This window comes from Cotesia glomerata, linkage group LG5 (assembly GCF_020080835.1).
Source record: "Cotesia glomerata isolate CgM1 linkage group LG5, MPM_Cglom_v2.3, whole genome shotgun sequence".
In the NCBI taxonomy this organism is placed as follows: Eukaryota; Metazoa; Arthropoda; class Insecta; order Hymenoptera; family Braconidae; genus Cotesia; species Cotesia glomerata.
In genome coordinates, this window is record NC_058162.1 from 12,400,882 (window position 1) to 12,421,449 (window position 20,568).

The 20,568-nt window shown below is 27.6% G+C and overlaps 2 protein-coding genes and 1 long non-coding RNA gene across 4 annotated transcripts; 2 read left to right on the forward strand and 1 right to left on the reverse strand.

Moving 5' to 3' along the window:
• Positions 1 to 3,014: 3,014 nt before the first annotated feature.
• Positions 3,015 to 4,375, reverse strand: LOC123264733 (uncharacterized protein DDB_G0275275-like). Its single transcript, XM_044728174.1, has 2 exons — positions 3,456 to 4,375; positions 3,015 to 3,157 (listed from the first exon to the last, which is right to left on the reverse strand). The coding sequence occupies exon 1, from the start codon at positions 4,255 to 4,257 to the stop codon at positions 3,520 to 3,522; it is 738 nt and encodes a 245-aa protein (XP_044584109.1). The 5' UTR covers positions 4,258 to 4,375; the 3' UTR covers positions 3,015 to 3,157; positions 3,456 to 3,519.
• A 4,915-nt stretch (positions 4,376 to 9,290) lies between these two features.
• LOC123264738 lies at positions 9,291 to 10,907 on the forward strand. Of its 2 annotated transcripts, XR_006509414.1 has the most exons (4): positions 9,291 to 9,651; positions 9,767 to 9,892; positions 10,095 to 10,250; positions 10,318 to 10,907. It is a non-coding gene; the product is annotated as an uncharacterized LOC123264738 (long non-coding RNA). The 2 variants fall into 2 exon arrangements; XR_006509413.1 differs by lacking the exon at positions 9,291 to 9,651 and having other exon boundaries at positions 9,737 to 9,892.
• Positions 10,908 to 13,427: 2,520 nt separating this feature from the next.
• LOC123265491 lies at positions 13,428 to 15,952 on the forward strand. Its single transcript, XM_044729280.1, has 2 exons — positions 13,428 to 13,579; positions 14,695 to 15,952. Exons 1-2 carry the CDS (start codon positions 13,533 to 13,535, stop codon positions 15,950 to 15,952), a joined length of 1,305 nt encoding a protein of 434 aa, XP_044585215.1. The 5' UTR covers positions 13,428 to 13,532.
• The last annotated feature ends 4,616 nt before the right edge of the window (positions 15,953 to 20,568 follow it).

A 20,568-nucleotide genomic window follows, 5' to 3' on the forward strand; every position in this document is an offset into this window, starting at 1 on the left:
TGCTGATGATACTGTTATCAAATGTGCGGGCAAATCCTGGGCTGAAGTTGAGGGTAATTTAAATAGATATCTAGACAATATTGGAAACTGGTTAAGAGACAATTACTTGTCTCTAAACGTTGACAAAACAACATACATAACATTTGGCTGCAATAGTAATAGCATTCCTGCTGTTTTTGAGTTATCAATTTATAATAAAAAAATAAAAAGAGTTAACAGTTGTAAATACCTAGGGGTAATCTTTGACTGTCATGCAAGATGGAATAGTCACATCACAGACCTTATTAAAAAAACAAAATTTTTCTATTTTTTATTTCACAAATTAAAATGGACTCTTGATAAAAAAACACTAAAAATAATATATCACACTTTGTTTGAAAGTATCATAAACTATGGTATAATTGCGTGGGGAGGATGTTATAAAAACGTATTAACTAAATTAGCTAGTATACAAAATAAACTAATTGATATAATTAAAGACAGAAATTATGAGAATCCCATACCAACAGTTAAAGATACTTTTATCATCGAGTCTATCTGCTACCATTTTAATACATGCAGAGAGTCTTATATAAACTATCAAGGCAAAACTAGAACTAAGCCAATAATCCAACCGAAAATTAACAAAAGCATAGCCTTTAAAAACTCATATGTGGTAGCGGTAAAAAATTATAATTTATTACCAAACATCCTTAAATCCTTACACCTCAATAAAAAATTAATAAGAAAAAAAATAATGAATTGGAAGATGGGTAAATATAATGAACTATGTTAGTATTGAATAAGTGCAATATAGAATGTAGTAACTCTTTTTTGCTATATTATGTACATTGATATAATATGATATCTACTATTTATATCTTTTATATAAGAAGTAAAAATTACTAAATTCTATAATCTTTTCTTTTCTCAGGAAATTGTTATCTTTAAATATATATTTTTTTTTTTTTTTGTCTGTCTATTTAGGGTGACAGGACATAATTATAAATATAATATACTTAAGTTAAAACTAAACCAGGCCTATGCACAGATGATTAATTTTCATCTCTATAGGTGCATACTATATATGTGTATTTTGAGTATTATATGTATGTATGAATGTATATTATCCTGGCAATAAATAAATAAAAATAAAAAATAAAAAATATATATATATATATATATATATATATATATATATATATATATATATATATATATATATATATATATATATATATATATGTAATATATATATATTAGGGTGTGCCAAAATGTAACTTCCGTGGAGAACCTTTTAAAATTGGAATTTTGAGTTCCACTTTTAACAGCAGCTGTGTTTGGGCATTTCCTGAGATATTTCGAGGTGAGAGGATTCATTTGATTAGTTATAGGATTTTTAACAGGAGATTTAATTGGGCACTTCTGGCCAAATTTTGAATTTTCACCGGAAATGTCATAACTAAGCTTCTGTTAAAAATTTCTATGAAAATCAAATACATCGTCTCACTCCAAAATATCTCAGGAAATGCCCAAACGCAGCCCCTGTTAAAAGCGGAACTCAAAATTCCAATTTTAAAAGGTTCTCCACGGAAGTTACATTTTGGCACACCCTAATATATATATATATATATATAAATATATATATATATATATATATATATATATATATATATATATATATATTAGGGTGTTTCAAAAAAAAAAAAAAAAATTTTTTTTTTTAATGGTGTTGAAAAGTTGAAAGTACATTTAAAAACAAAAATTTTGGCGCCTATTAGAGCCCTTAATATTAATATTAAGGTTTGCCTCAATTCATTTGTAATTTTTCTATTTAAATAATACGAGAAAACTTTTTTTTTATGTTTGAATTTTAATTACTTCAGAATGGCTTGTTTACGCAGTATCCCAGAGAGAAGTCTTATAGGAAATTTCACGCTCTACAAAAAACGTTTAAAGATCAAAGTTCCTCAGATCAACCGTTTCAAAGATATTTGCAATAAAAAATAACACTAATCAAAAATTTCAAATATTTTCCAATAAAATTGCAAAAAAAAAATCATACTTTATATTGATATTGTTTTTTTTTGTAAAATCAATTGAATTCTGTTAATTTGAGATTTTAGTTTTTTTTTTTTTTATTTACTCCATACGTAACTCACAAAAGTACAAATACATAAATATAAAGGTTAAAATTATCAAACAAATGATTTTTGGGTCTCTTTTATAACAAATTTATTTTATTTTCTACCAAATACTAATAAATTCTATTAAACAATCAATTCTTTATAACAAAAAACAATATTTAACAACAATTCATAAAATTTTTTCTAACTTGAAAATATTACAGTTTTATAAAATTATTTTTATTGCAATTAGGATATCGTTTTCTGTGTTCTGTCACTACTTGCAATAAATACTGAAGCTGTTCTTCATTTTTCGTTAAGCATCGATTATACTGCTCTATCAATGCCACGCCGCGTTCTGCTACATCATTTACAACTTGAAGTTTCTCAAAATACTCCAAGTTTCTTTTGTAATTTAGATTCTGAGGCCACAAAGTTACATCCTCATCAATGAAATCATACGACAAATCAAACGATTTAAACAGATTTATCGATCTCATAGATACAAATTGACTAAGATCTTTATTTAATAATGACTCTAAATTTTTCTTATCGATTATAAAACGACTCGTTGTAGTTTCATTGGTTTCACAGTTTTTAAAGCATGAACTATTCTTCTTTTTGTTTCAACTGAAACAGTTTCGTCAAAGAGAGATAAAACAGACAACTCGTTATTTAAATACCACAAGTGATCGGCTAATTTTTCTGAGCATGCCCGTGAAATAGTATTATTAAATTTTTATATGAAATTAATTCTTTAATTAAAGTTAAATCATTATTAGGTGCTGCTATAGCGCACGGCGCAGTATACCAAGCTTTTAAATAGAATATTATGATAAATAAACTAAGTTCTCGTAATCCAGCTATTTCTGATTTAGTAAGATGAAATTCATTTCTAAATAAAAAATTTTTAAACTATATATTGCTTTAGCCATCCACCTTGCATGATGGACGGCTCCAGGACGCTTAAATGTAATATTTGTGGTAGTAGCACTCAAAAATATCGATGATAATTGCAGGAGTTCACGGTAATCGTCACGACAATGATCCATCTACAAAAAAAGTTCAAAGTCAAAATAAAATTAATTACATTGCAACCTCAAAGTAAAGAACATTAATTATTATCAACTGATGTGAAGTAAAAGTTACAAAATATTTTACAAATGCAATTGTAATCGTTAATGATGATTAAGAGTGTAATAATCATGTGAAATTGATTTCCAATATTTTTATTTACAACGGGGTTAATTATTAAGTGTAAAATGGATGATTATACGGAACTTCATAAATTTTCATGTTTCACTTTAACATCAGTTGATAATTCTTTAGCGCTGGATTAAAAAATTTTACTTCTATTTGATTATTAACGAATTTCAAAATTTCATCTTTGATTGGTGTTATAACTTCCAAAATACTACAGCGTATTTGACGCTGTAGTATCAGAACACAATGCTTTGATGTTATCAGTATTAATATTCCATTGTTTTACTGTTGTAATAATAGCTGAAGCTTGATTTTGTCCAGTTCCAGATTCTAGTTTGGGGACTCCTAACAGTTGAAATTTACCTGATGATGATAAAATAATAGGAAGCCGGTCAACTTGTTCTATACCTGTAATATCTGACAACAGTTTTCCATCAAAATGTAGCACATAATTATCAGTTTCCAAATTAGTTTTCAGATTTAACGTCGCTTCTTTGCGAAATTTTTCCCGTGCTCGGTGAATAGTCAAATGACTGAAGTTTACGCTTGCACAATCAATATTTAGGCTAGATAATAAAGCAGCAAAAATGTAAGTCGCCGACCTACTACTCACATTAGCTCTATCCAAAGCCGCAGCAAGTTCTGGTGTCATTAGATCAATTTTAGGAACTTGTTGTTTTGGAATTTCATCTTCATAATCAGAGATTATACGAGAAGTATTACTTTCCAAAGATTTCTGGGATAACTTAGATGTTTGACTTGATATTTCATGATTAACAACATTATCAGTCTCAACTGTACAAGAATAGTCAACATTGTCATTACCGAACTCTCCGACATCAAATGTACCACTATCATTATTGTTATTATAATTGATATCAATGTTCTCTTCATTATTGTTATCACTATTACTGTAGTTATTATTTTCATCGCTTACATCAACATCCATATCTTCAACATCTTCTGGAATTGGTTGAGAATTATATGAAATAAAACCACGTCGACTGGAAGATTTTTGTCCCAAATAAAATAATCTTTTTTCTTTATCCAGTAAATTTAGCACATCAGCATAAGCTATATCAAATAGTTTATTTAATTCGTTCCGAAAAAGGGATTCATTTTGGTTTGAGATTTTGACTTTTTCCTCTTACAGTTTTTTTGTAAATTCCTCCATCGATTGTGATTTGAGGTTAGTTTTAAAAAAGCAGATCTTTTCTCTCTTGTCGGGATTTGTGCCACACACCAAATTTCGAAAACTTTGTCGACAGTGGTTGATATGCTTTCTTTCACTGAAAAATTTTTCGTTTTGAGATAATAAAATAAAAGTGACATAACCTCTTTCAATGAAGGTAATTTTTTTCCACCAAATTCACTTAATACATCACCAATCAAGTACACTGTTTTCACCATTGTGATCATAAAATTTATAACTTATATATTTTAATTATAAGCAAATTAAATTAATAATATAACGAATTTAAATAACAATCAGTATCAATAAAGAAAGACAATGACGAGAAGATAGAACAAAGCATTGAAAGCAGAGCAACAAAGAGAAATTGGTACTGAACGACCAAGCTTACCAACACAGAGCTTACTAACTACATTACTCAAATCAAACGAATATACTACTTTTATCGACGGAGCTGAATAAAGCTCATTCAATATTTTTTAAATGAAAAAAATTAATCAAATTTTATAGTTGATTGAATTGATTTAATATATTTATAATTTTTTTAACATTTTTAATAAAATACAATGATGAGTGTTTGTTTAGTTAGTGTGATCAGGAACTTTACATTTTCATCTTACAAAAATTTATAAACTTTATGAAATATAAAATTAATTTGTTATAAAAGAGACCCAAAAATCATTTGTTTGATAATTTTAACCTTTATATTTATGTATTTGTACTTTTTGTGAGTTACGTATGGAGTAAATAAGCAAAAAAAAAATTAAAATCTCAAATTAACAGAATTCAATTGATTTTACAAAAAAAAACAATATCAATATAAAGTATGATTTTTTTTTTTGCAATTTTATTGGAAAATATTTGAAATTTTTGATTGGTGTTATTTTTGATTGCAAATATCTTTGAAACGGTTGATCTGAGGAACTTTGACCTTCAAACGTTTTTTGTAGAGCGTGAAATTTCCTATAAGACCTCTCTCTGGGATATTGCGTAAACAAGCCATTCCGAAGTAATTAAAATTCAAAAATAAAAAAAAAGTTTTCTCGTGTTATTTAAATAGAAAAATTACAAATGAATTGAGGCAAACCTTAATATTAATATTAAGGGCTCTAAAAGGTGCCAAAATTTTTGTTTTTAAATGTACTTTCAACTTTTCACCATTAAAAAAAAAAAATTTTTTTTTTTTTTTTCGAAACACCCTAATATATATATATATATATATATATATATATATATATATATATATATATATATATATATATATATATATATATATATGTTTGTCTAATGGGGCATTCGCCGACCAAATTTTGAGGGGTGTAAAATGTGGTATATATAGCAATTTTATACCCTAATAAGCCTATCTATGCATTCATTTTTCGAATGTATAGTTATTTAATTAATTTTTTTGAAAATTGTCGCGTGGGGTATATATTGCCCATACATGTCGCGTGGGGTTTGAGTTTGATCTTCAAAGCTATGAATTTATGAATGAAATTTACGGAATCTTGAACTTCCAATTGTGCTTGAGTTTAAACTAAATGAGTTATAAATTGCAGGAAATTGTCTTTTCTATAAAATTTTTTTTCTTCTTCGCGCTAAAGTATTTTTCATCCTAATACCGATAGTTTGTATTCTATTGAAGACAAAAAAAAAAATGTAAGAAAAAAATTGCGGGAAATTCACTTTTCTACAAAATCTATTTGTAGCAATTTTCCTGTACTTTGATAGTTTAGTAGAAAAATTCGAAAGTCGTATGAAATAAATTGAAAAGGGAAAAAATTGTTTCCTATTACGAACAACTGTAGTTTTCATTGTATAGGAGGAAAAGGAAAATATCCTTCTTAAAAGTTTTAGGAAATTTACTCTGCAAGAAAAAATGATTCTTACAGTTTTCCGATAACTCCAACCGTATCATAAGAAATCGTCAATTTAGTTTAAAGTAAATTAATCCACAAATTCACTTTTTTTTCTTCTTTACGTTACGGTATTGTTTATCCTAGTACCGATACAAGAAAGTTTTTCAGACAAAAATTGTTGGAAATTTTTTATTCTACAAAAGATATCGTATACAAGATTATTATATAGTCAACAGTTCATATAGAAAACCCAAAATAAGATAAATATACACTCGTACTCCACGCGACCATTTTTTTTTTCTTATATAAGCTGCTGTAGTTTATATTCTATTGGAGACAGAAGAAAAAATGTAATAGAAAAATTGCGGGAAATTTACTTTTCTACAAAATCTATTCCCAACAATTTTCCTGTACTCTAATAGTTTAGAAGAAAAATTTGAAATACGTATGAAATAAATTGAAAAGGGAAAAAATTTTTTTTCTTAATAGTCTTATGAACGTGGACTTGGCGCGATTTTTTTACAGTGAAACTGTTTTTGTTCGGATACTTTTTACATAGCAAAGGTAAACAAACGACTTTATAGATTTTGTTACGATTACTAAAAAAAAAAAATAATTTTTCAAAAAAAAAAACCGAATAAATAAATGAGCAAAAATAAATAAATAAATATAAAAAACTTGAACGTATAAAACTGAAGTAAACCATGTGTCGGAAAACCAAAAGTGTGACGTGAGGTATCGGATAATTTCAATATTGTAATTTGTTTGAACAATACAATTCTATTATTTACATTTAGAAATTTATGACTGGATGTTTCTGGAATTTATGATAATTTATCATTAGTTTCTATTTTAAAATTAGATCAAATATAAATAAAAATACCTATTAAAAAATCAAACAAGAATTCCCCAGCAAACGGGGTCGGATTGAGTCGGATTCAACATCCTATCCGCTTTAACACGATTCAATCCAATTTCTGAAATCTTCGGTTTTCAATCCGTCTTAATACGATTCAATTCGATCCGTCAGTGTTCGATAACTATAGTAAAAATTTTACCAACTTCTAAAAGTTCATCTATACCGGCAACTAAATTAACATTTTCTACTTTATTCAACGACACTGATAATACAGTTTGATGTTGTTATTATTGAAAAGTCAATTTTCTTATAAATAATATATATTAACTATGTATTTAAATATTACAAAATAATTTTAAATATTTAAAAATTTTATGATACTAAAATTAGCCGACGTTTATAATTTTTTTGTCTATTTTTGGTTCATTAAATTAGAACAAAAAAAATTTTTTTTTACATTGCATTTACAGTTTTTCTAATTTTTTATGAATGAAAATTAAAAAAAAAATTTTTTTCAATAATTTTTTCAATAAAAAAAAATTGCAAAAATTTGTAGATGTCAAATAATTAAATTTTAATAAATGTTTTTATTCAGGGTCCTATTTAAATCATTACAGTAAAATGTTATTTAAAATATTTAATTTATTAATAGATAATTTTTATTAATAATAATACACACTTTGTTCATAACTATACAATTAAAAGTAACTTATTATAAATATAAACTAGACAAAAAATGTCTGCGGCAAGTAAATAAATAAATACAATCATTTCATTATATTCTACAGTTATAATTATGTTACATTTTTACTATACAATTTAAATAATTAATTAATGTTATTTTAAACTTTGAAATAATTAATTAACGTTATAATTACTAGGTTGTAATGTTATAAAATCAACATTTTCACCTTTAATATAAATGATTTTTCTAAGAACGTTCTCTAAAGACATTGGTACGGCATTAGTTCGTTGTACTTTTACTTTCCATAAATGAGTCATGTTTATACCGTTAATATTTATTTGTTCAGCGTCTATTAATTTGACAGTTAATAAATTTTTATTATCGCTAAAAAATATTTCTTGAATTCGAGCGAATTCACCGCTTTTAAGTTGTATATAACTATCATCCCATTTGATGCTTTTTTTATAGAACATAGTTGTGTAGATAATTTTTTTATAAACACATTTATTATAATATTTTTTATTTAAAGTACTTTTTGATGATACGCAGTCGGCTTGATTATAAAGTACACCATTACACATAGTACCCGTTAAAGACTCTTCAGTAGTAGAAAAAAGATTTTCACAAAAGGTTTTCACATTTCTATTTGTTATTTTAATATTTTCATCGAATTCCGTTTTCAAACTGTTTATATTAATCGATTTTTTAACAATTTGAAGGTCAACACCTTTAGGACCATTGACAAGCATTTTCAAAAAATGAATATTACCTTCGTGAGGGTATGTATAATTTGCCCATAAAGGGCCACTTTTACGCACCGAATCAACCGCATGCAATAGCAGGTGTACGTTTATTTCCATTAGTTAAAAAAAATTTTTTTTTCATAAATTATGATTTCATTTCTGCTATCTCCAAATGCATAATTGTCTAATATGAATCTATACATATGAAATACACAATACCCCCATGAAAAAAAAATTTTATAAATATATGTTCCGAAATATATAAAAATATTTTTTTAATATATTATAAATCTATAAAAAATATATAAATTATGTATAAGAAAAAAAATTTTTAATAACTAACTTTTGGCCGATTTCCATATATATTTTATATATTTAAAATATATTTTAGATACGTTAAAAATATATTTTTTTATATTTCAGCTATATTTTTTTTATGTATTTTAAAATATATCTAAAATATATGTAAAAATCGGCGAGAAGTTAGTTATTATAAAAAAATTTTTTTTGCATATTTTTTATATATTTATATATTGTTTATACATTTCATTTTTAATATATTTTAAATATGTTTTTTACATATTTCGAAATATATATATATTTTTTTTATGGGAGAAAAACTGCAGCTCCGATTATCATTTAAATTCTACTTTAACCACGGATGATAAATGAGCCGACTAAGTCGGTAAATTGAACTCTGCCTCGAATTTATAAATTTTAGAACGTATTTAGTGTGCGTGGTTGCAAAATATTTTACTTTTAATGAAATTCGTAAAATCTATTTACTACCCTGATAGCCATTGCATACTATAAGTTAACGACAAGTTTACTGGTAAACTTGTTTACAAGGTAGTTTCGGAAATATCCATCAACTTAACTAAAAGAACTTGAATGTCAACTTGGCGATAACTTTACCATAACTTGAAGATATTCGAAGTCAATATGGCTGACCTTGCGAAAAAATCCATTTATCCGAGTCAGTTGGTAATTTACTAGAACTTGTAGGTAAGTTATCAATAAATTTTCCTGTTACGTATTTACCACTAGATGACGTTACATAACAAATTAAGCTATGAATGAAATTTAAATAAATAATAATAATAATTTTGTGGAATTTTAGTGGGAAAAAAATTTTAATTTCTTTTCGTATGCCATTGTGGGTCAATAAACCATTTATAAATCGAAATGTCAATGATGAACAGCTGAACAATGTCTTCGTCATAGCTACGTTATAGTGCATAAATAGGTATATAACTTTTTAACTTTACATTAATTGAAATAATAGTTCCATCCGTTTTTTGTTTTACATTCACTGTTAACGAACTAGTTATGAAATTTGCAATTAGTGAACTAATTGTGCTCGTATGTATTTTAGTTTTTAAAAATCAATTAAATATTTTAATGTTATCTAATGAAATAATTAATATTTGTTAATTTAAATACAAAAGGTATTCACGGGAATTTACCAATGCCAAGGATACTGGCCGAAATAACAGTAATATCTGTTGCAACATCTGGACTTTGTACATCACGATATAAAGCAATATTTCCGTTCCTTGTATCAATTACGCAAATACCGCTATTAATGATTGTATTACGAATAGGTAAATTGATATTGATAAAAATATAAACAATAATAATATTTCATTTAATTTAAAATATTAATTACAGATCAGTTGGCGAGCAAGAAAGATCATTTGCATTAGGAATGCAATTTGTAATATTCAGGCTACTTGGTTACATCTCAGTGCTAATACTCTTCGGCAATTTAATCGACTACACGTGTCGATACACTTAATCCAAGGCTCGATAGACATGACAAATCACTTAAAACTTCTCGGTAATTGTTCGGACCCTAAGCAAGTCGACGACGTTGAATTTAAGCTTCTCTACTGTAAATTAAAATTTAACGATCGTCACGTTAAATGATGATTTCACTATAAACAATAGATTAATTGACTATTATTATAATTAATTTTTTAATTTGAATATTTATGGCTAATTTTTCAATCTGCTTAAAATTAAGCTCAATATTTTTTTTCTCTATTTATTATTATAACTTAAAATTAATCACGGTATTTAGTTGCCAATTATATTCGATGATTAAATACAAACACAATCTGAATCCATATCATTATCACGCAGCCATTTTTTGAGCTTATTCATTTCTTTGATACAAATTAACGCCGCCGTATCGATAACATTTATAAAATATAAATATAAATTAATTAAAACTCAATGTAATTTATTGAAGAGGTTTCATCGCTAATTTTTTCTTAAATTATATGTAAATTATCAATTTTAATTTTTAATATTTTCATAAAATTGATATTTTCTTGAATATTTTATCACAATTGACACGGATAAAATTTGTAATGTTTAATTATCGTTATTCATGATTTATTGCTCTGAATTTATTAATGATACTTTATTTAGAATGAATATTTTAAAAATAAATTCATAATAAAGTCCATCTTTTCTATAGTTGATATTTTTCAGAGGTATGTTTAAATACTCAAAACAAAATTTTATTTGTATACAGCAATAAAACCTCTTTAATGACACTCCGTACTATGCAATTATAACTTATAACATAATTTTTTGAAAGTTTGTTTACGAATTATTACTTTGTCTCGGAAATATTGAGTAATAATAATAATAATAATAATAATAATAATAATAATAATAATAATAATAATAATAATAATAATTATAATTATAACTTTAATAATAATTATAATAAAATGTTATAAAACTATACGATCTTCTGCTTATTAATATAATCTGTTATTTTAATATGTACAAAACCTCATTGTTAATACTATTCGAGTAGTCGAGTACTGACTAATGTGAAGATAGAGCAATTACATACCTTCTAAAAAAATTTAAGGCGCGTACTGTTACCACAATTATAATTTTTTTATTTTGAAAATTCGAAAATTAGCGTATTTCCAATGCTTCTTGAAATAACTTATGAACGCATCGAGACAGTTGATTTCTGTAAAATGCAACTGAAAGCTAAGAAAAAAAGCTTTAATTGACATTTTTACATATATTTCGCGGCTAAATATGTCCATCTTAGGGCAATTTCAACGAAATTTTTTTATTGCATTCGTTTTGGCAATTTTTCTTCCGATTTTTAAGCTTTTTATAGTTATTGGATAAAGTTTGCTTCGAATAACTAGCTTTAGGAGTAATCGATAAATTACTTCTAAAAAACAATAGATAAAACTGTTAATTACGATAAAACTGTTGATTTTTCGAAAATTAAAAAAAAATTCATAAGGGAAATTTATTAACAATCAATTTCTATTAGTGAATTATTATATTTATTTTTTGTTATTTACTTATACCCTTCTTGAATGAATAATTAAAAATAGTTTTATATGATGCTCAAAATTTAGCGTTATCAATTATTTAAAAAATTTCTTTAGAAAAATATTGGCTTCGATTTTATTTAAATTTAAGTGAAGCTCCCGTTATAAACATTTAGCCACAATATATAATGCAATTATTCATAATTTCATTACGTTAAATATGAGATTAGAGTGTAATAAGTAACTTATAGTAAAGAATTCACTGTAAAAAAGTTTTTAGTCAAGTTAACAATAACTTCCGATGAGAAAATAATGACATCTTATGGTTAAAATTATGTATACTACGACATTACTGCAACTTGTACATATGATGCGGCACTACCTTTCCGTCAACTTACTGTGTATCTTTCATGCATATTACCGATAAAAGTCTTATAGTTTAGACTTGTCGAAAACTTGGCGATAACTTGTCGATAAGCCGACTAACTACAAGAACTTTAATAGAAAGCCTGGCTATCAGGGTAGGACTTTAAAAAAATTGAAATACACAATGACGCACACCAAGTACGTTCTAAAAATTTTTTTTTAATTTTTAAATTTACAATAAAATTTTTTTTAATTTCCGAAAATCATAAACAATCATATCGGTTACTTAGATTTTTTAATTTTTTTATTTTGTATCTTTTTGTAAAGAAAAAAAAAAATTTTTTTTTCCTAATAGTCTTATGAACGTGGACTTGGCGCGACTTTTTTACAGTGAAACTGTTTTTGTTCGGATTTTAGTATTTTTTGTAATTATAATGAAAATTTACAATTGATAACAACTTAAATCTCGTGTTGACTGCATTTTTTACTGCAAACTATGCCGTTGAAGCTACAGTTTATGTAGATGTAATTCCAGTGCACCCTGGCGGCCATAGATGCAAGCTACGAATCACTTTTTTTTACTGTAGTTGCGTGTCTATAGGAAGGATTACTACACATATTCATTTTATCTAGTCTGTGGCGCTGATATTCCCCATCGAAAAAAAAGTCAGGATCGAAATTTCTGGGCTTACTATAGTTTGTGCTGATAAAATTTAATAATTTTAAGTGAATTAAGTGTTATAATTGATTATAATTAATTAATATCAGTAAAATAAAGTATAAATTACTTTTATAATATATCATTTTGGAAAAAGGAGAACCATATAATTAAATAAAATTTTGCAACCTCGAAATACCGTTCTGCTTACAGTAAACACAGTCGGTAGTCTGGCGCTCCGTTTACAACGGGATTTTTGAACGGAACTTGGCGCCAAATTCTACCGAATCTGTGGATTTATATGTTGTAATTCCACAATATATCAATTTGCAAGTAAATACTATAAAATTTCAACAATTTTTGAAGTAATGCGTATATATATTATTTATTTTTATGCTTAATAACCTGAAGCGTCTATAAATAAAAGTTATAGCTTATAAATTGAAATTGAAGCATGGTAAGAATAAAATTTGTTGATCGCAACGTTGTTTTTTCTTTATAAAAATATAAAATTCGTATAAAATTTTTGTTTTTATGCAGCTCAAATGTTAAATAATAATTCTCTTAAGAGTTTGTTGATTGAAGATATAGCGCCCCTCGCGGTTTCGGAATCACTGTAAAATCACAGTGAAATTTTAGTGAGATTTAGTAAAAAGATAGTGCGACCATGATGAAATTACGGTGAAATCACCATAATTTTGTGCCATTCGGTTACTGTAGTTTTATGGTCATCTCACAGTGGTAATGCTGTGAGTTTAGAGTGGTACCACTGTGAATTTACAATGAATCCACAGTGAATCTACGGTGAATTCACAATGAATCTACAGTGAATTTACGGTGAATTCACAATGAATCCACAGTGAATTTATGGTGAATTCACAGTGAATTCACCGGGGTAAAAATAATTGTATATAATTATTTCCATGAAAAAAAAAAATATCTGTCGGGAGCAGGAATCGAACCGCGAACCTCATACTCGGAAGACTGACTTGCTACCAATTGACCTAAGAGAACATCGCGAGAAAATATGTTCGTGTGAACTACAAGTCCTGCATATGTTATATAAATGACTATTTTTTTTTTCGTTACATATAATTATATAAGAATCATAAATAATTTTTCGAAATTGCAAAAACCATCTCATATTATTACATATAATTATATATTAATCATATATAATTATTCGAAATCGCAAAAACCATTACATATAATTATGTATAATTATACATGATTATATATAGTTATATATAATTATACATGATTATATATAATCACAAAAACCATCATATATAATTATATTTAAATTAGATGTAATTATATATTAATCATATACAATTTTCTTACCCCGGACCCAATGAGTTCACAGTGAAATTACTATGAATTCACAGTGAAACTCTATCATGAACTAACGGTGTTACAACTATCAGATCATTCTGAAGTCACGGTTAAATCATGGTAAAACGACGGTGAAATCACAGTGAAATTACTATGAATTCACTGTGGAACTATTGTGAACTCACGGTGTTATCTCTGTGAGACTACCATGAATCTACAGTGATACCACCACTAAACCATAGTGACGAAATGGCACAAAATCACTGTGAATTCACTATGAAATTACCGTGAACCCACAGTAGATTTACGGTGAAGACGATTTCACTGTGAATTCACTGTGATTTCATAGTAATTCCGAAACTGCGAGGGAGCATTTCGATATGACTGGAGTGATACCGACAGTGAGGGTTATGACGGAGACACTGAAGAATTATTGGATAATTTTCATAAAATTTTAGTCTTCAAATCTACAGCTGATAGAGATGAGAATAATTTGCAGTTCGTTAGTGATGAAAATTCTTTAAATGACGATAGTATTAGCTCTGAACCATTGACGGATGATGTAATCAATCAGAAAAATGTATCAAGTAAAGATGAAAATTCTGTTACGGAATGTTTTTTTAAGTTTTTTACAGAAGACATTTTGAAGGCAATTGTTGAGTGTACAAACACACATATTGCTGAGAGTAAGAATAATTTTTCAAGAGAAAGAGACTGTCAAGATATTAACATTGAAGAATTACGAGTTGTTATAGATCTTCTCATATTAACTGGGCTATTCAAATTAAATTCAAATTTAGATGATTTGTGGGAAAAAGGTGGTATTGGAGTCGAATTGTTCCGGCTAACAATGAACTTAAAAAGATTCAAATTTATACTACGCTATTTACACTTTTCAATCTATAGTAATTGCGAGTCAATAAAACTGGATAATAATCCAAATAAAATGGAAGAAATTATTGAAACGTTTAGGAAAAATTGTAAAGAAAATTTTGATGTCGGAAAATCTATTACTATAAGTCGAAAACTATTGACACATAAAAGTGATTCAGATAGAGCTGAAAATAAAGTTGATTTGTCTTCGGGTTTAATGATATATTATACGATGGACACAGATTACTATTATATTTCGCGACTGGAATTTTACGATAAAAAAAATTTCAATCGTTTAGAGGACAGCTATTCTAATCACCAAGATGCATTGTACTTCTTATTAAAGTTATATAATGAAAACATTAATGTTGTTTTAGATGAGAGTTGCAAAATGCTTGATCTAATTCTGAAAAATTCAGATTTTGTATGCCATGTTGATACTGAAAAGGTTAACTTATTTATGACTGATGATATTTTAAATAAGTATACTGTCTTTGGACAGACAAAAAAACTTGTATTAAAACTGCTGTTTTTTATGATTGATATAGCGTGTTTAGATAGTTTTGTAATCTATCACGTGAACTTTAACAATAACTTGTCTCGAAAGCAATTTTTAAAAAAATTAGGCTTGGCTCTTGTTATTGATCACATTAAAATGCGAGCTACCAGTCAATATTTACCGAGAGAACTACGAGCTGAGGCTTGTATCCCTAGCGGATCCATTTACACGGTGTGCTACGGTGTAAACGCGGTGTAATAATAATTACACTCAGTTTACACCAAAAAAAAGATCAATTAACACCGTGTATTTGTGAAAAATTTACCAGTTATTGACACTTACAATACACTGAAAGTTTAACTCCTTATTTACATCATATGTACACCGACTTTCCCTACCCGGGAAAAAATGATCAGGACTGATCAGACCTGTTCATATCTGATCAGGCCAGAAATTAGACCTGAGCAGACCTGTTCATATCTGATCAGGCCTGAAATTAGACCTGAGCAGGCCTGTTCATGTATGATCAGGCGTGAAATTATACCTGATCAGACCTGTTCATGCCTGTTCATGTCTGAAGCATTAAATACGCTCAGACCTGATCAGACCTGTTCATGCCTGCTCATGTCTGTTCATGTCTGAAGCGTTAAATTCGTTCAGACCTGATCAGACCTGATCAGACCTGTTCATGCCTGCTCATGTCTGTTCATGTCTGAAGCGTTAAATCCGTTCAGACCTGTTCATGCCTGCTCATGCCTGTTCATGTCTGAAGCATTAAATACGCTCAGACCTGATCAGACCTGTTCATGCCTGCTCATGTCTGTTCATGTCTGAAGCGTTAAATACGTTCAGATCTGATCAGACCTGTTCATGCCTGCTCATGTCTGTTCATGTCTGAAGCCTTAAATACGCTCAGACCTGATCAGACCTGTCCATGTCTGATATCTAGCCAACACTGAGAGACAATTTTATTTAATAGTAATGAAATTTTATTACTATTTAATAAAACGTTTATTTGGCTAATCCCAAATAAAAATTTATTAAATATTAATTAAATTTCCTTAAATACTAATAAAAATTTTATTAAATACTAATAAATGTTTCTTAGTATGTAATGAATATTTATCTACATGTAATATAAAGAAAATTCATTAATCAACTAACTAACAAGTATTGATCAGTAATTAATTGAATAAATAATTAAGTAAAATTGAATTTTGTCGGAACTATATTTTGAAATACAAAGTCTACAACTGTTGTTATCCGAGTGGATGTTAATTTTTATGCACTTAAATTTAAAAATTTCACAAATGAATCGATAAGAGTTAGACATTATTTAATAAAATGAAAACAGAAGCAGAAAACCAGACAATGTAGGGACGCATTTGTTAAAAATAAAGACTATGATTTCATAAATTCAATCGAATATTTATTTATTTTTATTATTTAAAATCTCTACATGTGATTCGTCATGAAGTAAACAAATAGGTTAGGTTAGGATGTCTTGTTAAAAATCTTAATACTATTTATTAAAAGACTTTACTGTGAAAATATATTTGAATATATTATAATTAATTGATGAATATTAATTTTTTTTTTTTTTGAGATTATTTCTTTTAATGACTTAATATTCGTATTAATGACAGCAAACGAAAGCGTCGTTCGTGGTTATTTTAATAAACACATATTAGTATTTAAGAAAATTTTATTAAATACTTATGAAATTTTATTAAATACTAATATAATTTTATTTATATGAAATATAATTTTATTAATATTAACTAAATTTTTTTTCAAGTCCAAATAATTTGTTTTATTACTATTGAATAAAATTCTCTCTCAGTGTAGAACCATATGTTAATGGAGCGAAAAAAAATACATAGCCGTTCCGAATAAATCACTGTAATATATGATTAATTATTAATAATTAATAAATTAGGTATAGAACTCCGTTAACTATAAGGATAAATCATGTATAAAATTTGAATTACTTGAAGTAGCTCGAAAGATACTCTCAAGTTAAGATGAATCATTTGGTCAAGAGGTAAAGTGTCAGTCTGAAGAGCGCGAGGTGTACGGTTCGAATCCCCGTCGGCACCGATTTTTTTTTTTTTATGGACCTGATCGAGTCAGACATGAACAGATCTGATCAGACCTGAACATGCCTGGCCAGGTCTGATCAGACCCGGTCATTTTTCATACCTGATCAGACCTGAAGACTCATGCCTGTTCATGTCTGATCAGATCTGATCATTTTTTCCCGGGTATAGAATGATATTGAATGTATCCACGGAGACTACCTTGTGTGTACACTCGTTATGAATATTCTGTACATCTATAGTAAATGCACGGCTTATTCACATTGTAAGCATAACAAGTATTTACGGTAAAAAATAATTTGAAAATAGTTATTCTGTCAAAATTTTAATCAGATGAATATTAATGTAGGTCTCATGAAATATTTTGAATACTGTTCTTACACTGTGTGTACATCGCCTTTACGCCGCATGTGACCATCGTATTTACACTGTGTGTCTACGTTAACTAAAAATGGCAAACGATTTCATGGAATTCTATTAAAAATTGTACACTTTCAATTTCGAACAAAATTTATTGAATATTACTAATTTCAGTAAATTTTCATTGTTTAAAGAAAACCTTACAAATTTTCCTTGAAACAGGTGCACGGAATCATTTCTATATCAGATTACCCGGGAAAAAATGATCAGATCTGATCAGACATGAACAGGCATGAGTCTTCAGGTCTGATCAGGTATGAAAAATGACCGGGTCTGATCAGACCTGGCCAGGCATGTTCAGGTCTGATCAGATCTGTTCATGTCTGACTCGATCAGGTCCATAAAAAAAAAAAAAATCGGTGCCGACGGGGATTCGAACCGTACACCTCGCGCTCTTCAGACTGACACTTTACCTCTTGACCAAATGATTCATCTTAACTTGAGAGTATCTTTCGAGCTACTTCAAGTAATTCAAATTTTATACATGATTTATCCTTATAGTTAACGGAGTTCTATACCTAATTTATTAATTATTAATAATTAATCATATATTACAGTGATTTATTCGGAACGGCTATGTATTTTTTTTCGCTCCATTAACATATGGTTCTACACTGAGAGAGAATTTTATTCAATAGTAATAAAACAAATTATTTGGACTTGAAAAAAAATTTAGTTAATATTAATAAAATTATATTTCATATAAATAAAATTATATTAGTATTTAATAAAATTTCATAAGTATTTAATAAAATTTTCTTAAATACTAATATGTGTTTATTAAAATAACCACGAACGACGCTTTCGTTTGCTGTCATTAATACGAATATTAAGTCATTAAAAGAAATAATCTCAAAAAAAATTAATATTCATCAATTAATTATAATATATTCAAATATATTTTCACAGTAAAGTCTTTTAATAAATAGTATTAAGATTTTTTAACAAGACATCCTAACCTAACCTATTTGTTTACTTCATGACGAATCACATGTAGAGATTTTAAATAATAAAAATAAATAAATATTCGATTGAATTTATGAAATCATAGTCTTTATTTTTAACAAATGCGTCCCTACATTGTCTGGTTTTCTGCTTCTGTTTTCATTTTATTAAATAATGTCTAACTCTTATCGATTCATTTGTGAAATTTTTAAATTTAAGTGCATAAAAATTAACATCCACTCGGATAACAACAGTTGTAGACTTTGTATTTCAAAATATAGTTCCGACAAAATTCAATTTTACTTAATTATTTATTCAATTAATTACTGATCAATACTTGTTAGTTAGTTGATTAATGAATTTTCTTTTATATTACATGTAGATAAATATTCATTACATACTAAGAAACATTTATTAGTATTTAATAAAATTTTTATTAGTATTTAAGGAAATTTAATTAATATTTAATAAATTTTTATTTGGGATTAGCCAAATAAACGTTTTATTAAATAGTAATAAAATTTCATTACTATTAAATAAAATTGTCTCTCAGTGTTGGCTAGATATCAGACATGGACAGGTCTGATCAGGTCTGAGCGTATTTAAGGCTTCAGACATGAACAGACATGAGCAGGCATGAACAGGTCTGATCAGATCTGAACGTATTTAACGCTTCAGACATGAACAGACATGAGCAGGCATGAACAGGTCTGATCAGGTCTGAGCGTATTTAATGCTTCAGACATGAACAGGCATGAGCAGGCATGAACAGGTCTGAACGGATTTAACGCTTCAGACATGAACAGACATGAGCAGGCATGAACAGGTCTGATCAGGTCTGATCAGGTCTGAACGAATTTAACGCTTCAGACATGAACAGACATGAGCAGGCATGAACAGGTCTGATCAGGTCTGAGCGTATTTAATGCTTCAGACATGAACAGGCATGAACAGGTCTGATCAGGTATAATTTCACGCCTGATCATACATGAACAGGCCTGCTCAGGTCTAATTTCAGGCCTGATCAGATATGAACAGGTCTGCTCAGGTCTAATTTCTGGCCTGATCAGATATGAACAGGTCTGATCAGTCCTGATCATTTTTTCCCGGGTAGCTAGAAATTAATTTTTAGGAGTTTATAATTTAGCGAAAAATTCTCAAAGTGACCACTTTTTATATCTGTTTTTGAGAAAATTTTAAAAATAATGACAGATTTAGGTTTGATTGAATATGATGTCATTTGTTTTTTTTTCTTTCTACCTAAATCGAAAGAAGTCGAAGTAAAGAGTAGTCAATTTGGCGTTAAATACTTCCTATGTTAGATAGATATTATTTTGATTTTCACTTCGAGAATATTTGTATGCTAACATAGTTTTTAAGAAACAACACATGTAAGTTATAGAAGAATTT